Raw genomic sequence first — 9,368 nt, 5'->3', positions numbered from 1 at the left:
TTTTGTGGTTAACACAACCAAGAACTTTTTTGGGCATTTCTCTTTTTTCTTGAATAGGTCTAAACGGGATTGTTTTTCAATTTTTTTCTTCTGCAGGTTGTAATTGTTTGGCATTATAGCCTCTGCAATAAAAACGTTTCTTCATATCATTCAAATAATATAATTCAAATTCCTATTAAAATCTACTACATATTCTTTTTATCTGACAAAATTGACTATATGGAAGACTATACTTTAAAGGTAACGGATGGTAAGAATCAGCTCTCAGTAACGTGTTACGGGCTATAGGTTTCCTAAAAAGGTCTGTATGAAGCCAATTTCCATAAATCCAGAAAACTGATTTGTTTCTGATCAACATCCATGGTAAAATTCAAATATTCAGAGCATTTATTTAAGTATTGGTGGAAAGAATCAAGTTGTTCAACACTTCCCTTAAAAAGACAGAAGCAATCATCCAAATATCTCTTCCAAATGAACATATTAGCACTAAAGTTATGCTGTGAACAGATGAACTTTTCTTTAAAAAGACCCATATATAAGTTTGCAGAAGAGGGTGTAAATGCACTCCCCATGGCCACACCCCTTGGATAAAGAAATCATTCTGAAAAATAAAATAATTGTGAGACAGTACAATTTCAGTTAAGGTGTAAATACACTCACAAATCGTTAAAAATCAAATATTTTATTAAATGCTGTGTTTGCCAAAGGTTTGATTGGGTAGGCAAGACTCACGTTTGGGTGGGCTCAGCCCACCCCTGCCCATGCCTACATCCGGCCGCGCTTGTAGGGTATTATTATAGGAGATTTACAATGTATGATTTTGGCGCCCCTATGCGTTGCATATGCTGCATACCCCGTTTTTGTGCCCCATGCCTATATGCACACACACAGACGACGTCTTTTGGGAAGGCGGATAGTTTACAAATAAATAAATAAATTTAATAAATAAATAAATAATCCCTGTAATGTTCATGATTGGTAACTTTCGGTACTTTCGGTTTCGATTCTGCTGCGTAGCATAACGATAGTTCCTTTTACGCTCCACCTCAAAAAACAACAACAACGTCGCACTGTTTCTTTGCCACGCTGAAAATGAGGTATTTTGTCATATTTATTGTTGCTGTATATATATTATCTGCTCTTTTTTTTTTTTTTTCAATGCTTGCGTTTTAGGCAAGGCAGACAGTCACCATAAGCTTTAATGCGTCACATGACAACCACAAACAATATTGTTGGATAAATTACTTTATACATTTTAATCTTGAGAGTGTATTGAGAGTGACTGTAATATGGGGTAAGTTGTAATACCACCAGAGTAACCAATTAGAAAGGAGACACGGGTGAAATCACGACTGTGATTGATTACATTTAATGGCCGAAACACATTCAGTCAACGCAGCGAATGGAACAGAACAGCACTGTTGAACAGCATATTCTAGAACACTTAACATGTGACCAAAGTGAAAAGTCTGACTCTGTCTGATAATGATTAAATATATTGATTAAATATACAGTATCTTCTCATTCAATGCAGCTATACAGAGGAGAAACCTCTCAAGACTGAACTGGACCAGCTAGAATGTCATTTCACATGGGATTTGAAAAAAGCAGACACAGATATCACTGATCATTTGAATAAATTGGAGCACAACCGTGACTTAAATCTGGGGGACAAGGCAGGGACCGCACGCACACACAACTCTTTGGCATATGTCAGGTATCTTTTGGGTTCTCATGAAGAAGCACTAACAAACCTGCAGAGATCTGTTGAGCTCACTAAAGAATATTACGGGGACAACTGCGACAAGAAACTCATTGTCACATATGGAAATTTTGCCTGGCTACACTATCACATGAAGCAGTATGCTGAATGCAAAAGTTACCTGGAAAAATTGAGGGAGATCAAAGAAAAAAGTCCACCTGACTCCAGTTCTATCCCTCATCATGAGTTGCTTGGTGAGAAGGCCTGGGCCCTTTTCAAGTTTTCACGCAAGTATTATGCAAGAGCAAAGGAGTGTTTCAGGAAAGCATTAGAGCTGGAGCCTGAGGAGGGTGAGTGGAATGCTGGTTATGCCATTGTACTGTACCGAACAGAAACTAAGTGCAAGAGTCCAAAGGATTCATCAGCAATTCAACAACTCAGACGAGCAATAGAAACAAACCCAGATAACGATGAGCTCAAGCTTCTTTTAGCTCTGAAATATGCTGAGTTTAAGCTGTTTGATGAGGCTGAGGACTTGGTGGAGAAGGCTCTCGAGATGTCTCCTGATAGTCCATGTGTAATCAGGTATGTTGGGAAATACATGCGAAACCACGGGTCTTTAGATAGGTCCATCGGCCTGTTGAAAAGAGCATTAGAGATTGCACCGAATTCAGCATTCATACACCATCAGTTAGGTCTCTGCTACAAATTAAAAAAAGAAGGATTAGCCTCGTATCATGAGAGTCAAAGATTTTGTCGTTTAAGCATCTCCCATCTTGAGAAGGCTATCACTCTGAAGAGTGGCTTCATTATTGCAATGGCACAACTGGGTCTTCTCTATGGTGAGGACAGACAAATCAAACGGGCTGATGAAGTGTTTCAAACAGCCTTTTCCATTTCTGATGAGAAAAATGATGGACTACAATTAGTTCATTTGTATTATGGGGAGTTCCAGCTGTACAGAAAAAATTGTCTGCCATTGGCCATTGAACACTACAAGAAATGCTTGAAAATGGCACCTGATACACAACGTGGAAAGAAAAGTGCTAAGAATCTGAGAAAGATTGCTAGCAGGTTTGTATCGAATGCAGAAGCTTTAGACATACTAGAATTTATTGAGCAGGTAAAAGGTGGGAGACATTCTACTGCAAAGGACTGCGAGCATGTTCTGGAATCCACACATAATGAGGAATAGTGCAAAATGTGTATTTTTTTCAGATGCACAAGAAGTACTTTATTGAACATATATTGCAGTTGCTATTGTGTTTGTGATTTGATTGTCTAAGTGTAGTTTAGGTGGAGGGCAAATGGAGCTCACTACAACACTTTTTCCTTTATATGGCAACATTGTAGATTTGAGCAAAATAAATCAGCACTGCCCTCTTCTGACTGAAAAAAATACTTCAATAGAGATTTCATTGAACCTATTTCATAGTACATATCCTTTAATTTAGCATACTGACATTTTTGTCTCCATCAAAAGTCATGATGCAACTTTTTCAATTAAACAATATTGCAAACTTACAGTCAATATTTTGTTGCAAATTTGTAATAGGGATATACAGCATGGACACAATAACGTGTATGAGAGTAGGTGTAAGTCAGTGTGTGTGTGTGTGTGTGTGTGTGTGTGTGGTCATAGGTGTATTATGGACTGGGCCAATTGGGCCAGTGCCCAGGGGCCCTTGACTAATATACTTATATACGCTTGAATATGTGGGCCCCACAGCTTATAAAAGGACCCCTCAATAGGGCCCTGAGACTATGAGGGCCCCTAGCCCTCTTATAGGACCCTTTTGCCTTCTTGTTTGTAATACAATTTTTGATTCACTCTTTAACCCTATAATGACGCACGTATCATATCTGAAAGTAGAAGACCTTGTAATATAATTTCAAAAATGGCTACCTATATATTGTGATGCACTCGTCTTTTTGATGTGAAATCTTTGCTGATTTTGATAAGATAAAATTAACAATAACGTTTATATTGTTACTGATATTTCAAAATGAGTATTTATTTAATCAAAGCAACGTGTGCTTGCTCACATTTTCATTATTTTATAGAAAAAAAACATTTTAAGTAGGTTTAAAAAAAAAAATCATTTCTGACTACTATTTCATATTTCAAATGGGCTTTATAGGGTTGAGCTTTTTGCTTTGTTTGAAAAGTGCTGTCGAACAAAAACATTTATTACAAAACATAACTGGGCTTAGGTGGTTGGGGAAAAGTAGAAATTGATTCTTTTATTTTGTGTGATATAAATGTCTGATTAAACTAGATATGTAAAGTTTGTTGATACACTGTACTATAATGCTGGTTTGACAAAACCTTGTATGAAAGTTTAAAATAATTTTAAATGCTTCAGGTTCAAATGCTGAAATGTTTACAGGTGTTACAGTAAGAGAAAGAAAGAAAGAAGAGAGCATCTTACCTCAGATTAAAGGGCTTGTGTGTACAATTTGACAACTGAAGTTTGAAATCACGAACATTCAAAAACCAGCTTTTAGCTTATTTGAACATTCTTCAATGTAATGTAGTCTAGGGGATTTGGGCTTAAATGATGACTTCACAGGGCTTTTTTGATAGGAGAATAATAATGGTAGCCAAGCTGTAGGGTCGTTCCAAAAGGAATTTACAATAAAATGACCACTATTTTTGAGCCCCACACCTCTTAGCCCTTCAAAGCTCTCACAATAGAGGATAAAGTCTTTGAAGGAAATAGGGTGTAGGGATGATCACTTCTGAATGGAACCCACCATAATTCAGATGAGTTAGAAAAGATATGGCAGCGTGAGCCAGAACTGCCTAAACTCTTTGCCAATGCATAGATGCTGTAGGTGCCTATTTGTTAAATTCTTCAATATTTAAAGTGTTTGATGAAGTTAAAATATTATTGCTCCTTTAAATATATGCACATGTACAAATTTAATACACATTTTGTCACATTCTTGTTTTTTGTATGCATAATTTGTAGTATTTAAAAGTATTTACATTGAGTTTGCATTATGTATAAAAAACTTTAAAATAGTACTCTTTTTAAGAACAGTTCAGCGACTGTTTTGGTTGAGCGGTTTCTTTACCACATCCGTACTGTGTGTTTGAATAAATCTGATTGTAAATGAAAGAACGGGTATTTAAAGGGAATTAAATCAATGAAAATTTATTTTGCGTGGATCTCAACTAGATAATTGGACCGGTGGGACCCTAAAAGAAAATTGGCCCTGGCTAGTCATAATCTGCCCCTGTGTTTGGTGTGTACAGTATGTGTAGTGATAGGAAGTTTGCCTAGTCTGCACATTAAACCTTTCTACAGTTCTTCAAACAACTCATAAACTAATACAATCTGTTGTATTTTTACAGAGCATGGTGTACCTCTTTTACAAAATACAGTTTTGATGAGAAAAAAAAAAAGAGATCGGTGATGATTATATTCTTATTTTGATGTAAAAAAAATTATAAAAACCATTAAGATATATTTTCCTTAATAACTGATTTAGTAATTAATGTATCATACAATGTTAAAAAAACGTGTATGAGAGTAGGTGTAAGTCAGTGTGTGTGTGTGTTAAAAAAGCAGACACAAAGATCACTGATTATTTGAATAGACTTGAGCACAACGTGACTTAAATCTGGGGGACAAGGCAGGGACCGCACGCACACACAACTCTTTGGCATATGTCAGGTATCTTTTGGGTTCTCATGAAGAAGCACTAACTAACATGCAGAGATCTGTGGAGCTCACTAAAGAATATTACAGGGACAACTGTGACAAGAAACTCATTGTCACATATGGAAATTTTGCCTGGCTACACTATCACATGAATTAGTATGCTGAATGCAAAAGTTACCTGGAAAAATTGAGGGAGATCAAAGAAAAAAGTCCACCTGACTCCAATTCTATCCCTCATCATGAGGTGTTTGGTGAGAAGGCCTGGGCCCTGTTAAAGTTTTCACGCAAGTATTATGGCAGAACAAAGGAGTGTTTCAGGAAAGCATTAGAGCTGGAGTCTGAGGAGGGTGAGTGGAGTGCTGGTTATGCCATTGTACTGTACCGAACAGAAATTGAGTGCGCTAGTCAAGAGGATTCATCAGCAATTCAACATCTGAGACGAGCAATAGAAACAAACCCAGATAACGACGAGCTCAAGCTTCTTTTAGCTATTAAACTTGATGTGTTTGAGCTGTTTGATGAGGCTGAGGACTTGGTGGAGAAGGCTCTCGAGATGTCTCTTGATAGTCCACGTGTAATCAGGTATGTTGGGAAATACATGCATAACTACTGATCTTTAGATTGGTCCATTGGCCTGTTGAAAAGAGCATTGGAAATTGCACCGAATTCAGCTTTCATACATCATCAGTTAGGTCTCTGCTACAGTTTGAAATAAGAACAATTCAAGGATCAGCCTGAGCGTCAGAGATTTCATAATTTAAGCATCTCCTTTCTTGAGTGGAGGAGAAAAAAAAAAAAGAGTGGCTTCGCAATGCAATGGCACACCTGGGACTTCTCTATGCTGAGAATGGATAAATTGATAAGGCTTCTAAAGTGTTTCAAACAGCCTTGTCCACTAGTAATGAGACAACTAAGGATCTACAAGCACTTTACTTGTATTATGGGGAGTTCCAGCAGTGTGGAAAAAAATTTACGACACTGGCCATCCAATACTACAAGAAATGTTTAAGTTTGAAATCTGATACACTAGATGGACAGAAAAGCATTGAGAGGCTGAAGAAGATTGCTGACCGGTGTTTATCGAATAACACAAACAATGCAGAAGCTTTAGGGATACTAGGATTTATTGAGCAGGTAACGGGTGGGAGACATTCAACTGCAGAGGACTGTGAGCATGTTCTAGAATCTTTACACTTAGAGGAATAGTATAATGTATATTATTGGAAATACACTTACTAAACACTTTATTAGGAAATTCCTTGTTGATGAGAGAGGTCAAAGGAGAATGGCTAGAGTGGTTCAAACTGACAGAAAGGCTACGGTAACTCAGGTAACCGCTCTGTACAATTGTAGTGAGCAGAATAGCATCTCAGAATGCACAACACGTCGAACCTTGAGGCAGATGGGCTACAACAGCAGAAGGCAACATCGGGTACTTCTGTCAGCCAAGAACAGAAAGCTGACACTGCAGTAAGCACAGGCTCACCAACTGGCCCTTCACCACACTGGACAGTTGAAGACTGAAAAAACATAGCCTGGTCTGATGAATCTCGATTTCTGCTGAGGCACACAGATGTAGGAACAGAATTTGGTGCCAACAGCACGAATTCATGGAACCAACCTTGGTTGTGTCAACAGTCCAGGCTGGTGGCAGCTGTGTAATGTGTGGGGAGTGTTTTCTTGGCAAACACTGGGCCAGTTAATACCAATCAATCATCGTTTGAATGCCACAGTCTATTTGAGTATTGTTGTTGACCATGTGCATCCCTTCAACGCCACAATTTATCCATCTTCTAATGGCTACTTCCAGCATGATAATGCATCGTGTCACAAAGCAAAAGTCATCTAAAACTGGTTTCATGAACATGACAAAGAGTTCAATGTTCTTTAGTAGCCTTCCCAGTCACCGAATCTGAATCCATTAGAACACCTTTGGGATGTGGTAGAACGGGAGCATGGATGTGCAGCTGACAAATCTGCAGAAATTGCATGATGCAAACATGTCAACATGGACCAGAATCTCAAAAGATTGTTTCCAACATCTTGTGGAATCCATGCCATGAAGAATTGAGGCTGTTTTGAGAGCAAAGGGAGCCCCTACCCCGTATTAATACCGTGTTCCTAATAAAGTTATCAGTGAGTGTATTGCATTTGTTATTGTAGTTGTGGTTTGAATTTCGAAGCTTATACTAAGGGCAAATTGAACTTAATGTAGTAGCCTAATTGTTCCATCATATGGCAACTTGGGCTTAGAATTCTGTGAATCAACACTGATCTCTTCTGACTTGAAAAATATACTTTTCTCAATATTTCAGTGAACATATTACAGTATATACCCTGAAATGTCCTGAAATTCTTTTCCCAATGAGAGGATAACTAAATGGGTTTTCTTACAGTGAATGTAAGCACTATGTAATGTTCTGACTGAATCTACGTTGCAGCCATATCACCCTGTAGCTCAAGACAGGTTGCCTATTGAAGCTAAGCAGGGTTGAACCTGGTCAGTACCTGGAAGGGAGACCCCCTCCTGGGGAAAACTAAGGTTGCTGCTGGAAGAGGTATTAGGGAGGCCAGCAGGGGGTGCTCACCCTGTGGTCTGTGTGGGTCCTAATGCCCCAGTGTAGTGATGGAAACACTATACTGTAAAAAAGTCACTGTCCTTTGGATGAGATGTAAAACTGAGGTTCTGACTCTCTGTGGTCATTAAAAATGCCAGGGCACTTCTTGTAAAAAGTAGGGGGTGTAACCCTGGTGACCTGGCTAAATTCCCTCCTTCCCCCATCCCATGGCCTCCTAATAATCCCCATCCACTAATTGGCTCTATATCTCTACTCTCTCCTCTCCACCAGTAGCTGGTGTGTGGTGAGTGTTCTGGTGCACTATGGCTGGTGTTGCATCATCCAGGTGGATACTGAAAACTGGTGGTGGTTGAGGAGAGTTCACTGTGTAAAGTGCTTTGAGTGTAGTGTCAGAAAAGCGCTATATAAGTGTAATGTTCATTCATACATCTTTGCTATAAAATGCACAATAAAACAACATTCACACACTGCTTGAGAATCTTTAATGATAGACACTGTGAACCTCATCTGAACCTCACCTCAATTTCATATGTTTGATATTAGTCCTTTCTAAGGGAGGGTATCATTTTTGGTTACAGTTCATCATCATCATCATCATGATTTAACTCTCATAATATGTAAAAAATAAAATAAATATATAAATAAAACTAAATAAAAATAAAAATATGGTGGGGGTACATCCTTTATGGTGTTGGGGTCAAATTGACCCTAATTGGTTTCAGTGCAATTAACCAAAATTCACACTATGAAAAACCTTTATTGTGTCCTGTCAGAGACTAAAAATGATATGAGAATATGAGAAAACTATGTTTAACCCTCACTATGTTTAAATTAAGTACAGCACTTTACGCTAAAGACAAATTGACACACAGTTTAAATACAGTCAAAAACAGCATTGAACCAAGTTAAAACAGTAAACCTTTAAATGTATGAATTGTTACAGATTACAAAAAAGAAAAAGAAATATGAGAACATATGATATATAGACTGTTTTTATAGAGGAAAAAAATAACTGCAGAACTCAAAATACAGGCTCATTTATTTACCATCAATTAAAAGGCTTGTATACAAAAAAGGTAAACATCATTGTTGTATACAAATTTTATACAGACTTTCCACTACAATTCAGTGTGTTTACAATTTGCATGCATATTCATGACCCTGTAAGAGGTGTCAAATATCAATGAGAACAAAATAGGTTAACCAGTATTTCAGACAACTATGCAAATGAGAGCAAATTTTTACCATATGTGTCTGATAAAGTCTGTTGCATTACAGACAAAAAGTGTGTAAAAGCTCCTTTTTACCTTCACAAGGTAGTGAGAAACCAACATAACAACATTTATCAAAAAAATGTCTGTGTAGCTGCCTTTGAGCATGAAATCAAATTGACCCGCAAACGTCATAATCATAATA

General features: G+C 37.7%; 1 protein-coding gene and 1 pseudogene across 1 annotated transcript; both read left to right on the top strand.

Annotated features, from left to right (window-relative positions):
- The first annotated feature begins 874 nt into the window (after positions 1-874).
- Positions 875-5,117, top strand: LOC127423256 (interferon-induced protein with tetratricopeptide repeats 1-like). The gene is made up of 2 exons (XM_051667411.1): positions 875-1,097; positions 1,535-5,117. Exons 1-2 carry the CDS (start codon positions 1,093-1,095, stop codon positions 2,895-2,897), a joined length of 1,368 nt encoding a protein of 455 aa, XP_051523371.1. The 5' UTR covers positions 875-1,092; the 3' UTR covers positions 2,898-5,117.
- Positions 4,486-8,219, top strand: LOC127422878 (interferon-induced protein with tetratricopeptide repeats 1-like; annotated as a pseudogene).
- Positions 8,220-9,368: the final 1,149 nt, after the last annotated feature.

Source organism: Myxocyprinus asiaticus, chromosome 32, assembly GCF_019703515.2.
Source record: "Myxocyprinus asiaticus isolate MX2 ecotype Aquarium Trade chromosome 32, UBuf_Myxa_2, whole genome shotgun sequence".
Classification (NCBI taxonomy): Eukaryota; Metazoa; Chordata; class Actinopteri; order Cypriniformes; family Catostomidae; genus Myxocyprinus; species Myxocyprinus asiaticus.
This window is presented reverse-complemented; position numbering and strand designations above follow the sequence as displayed.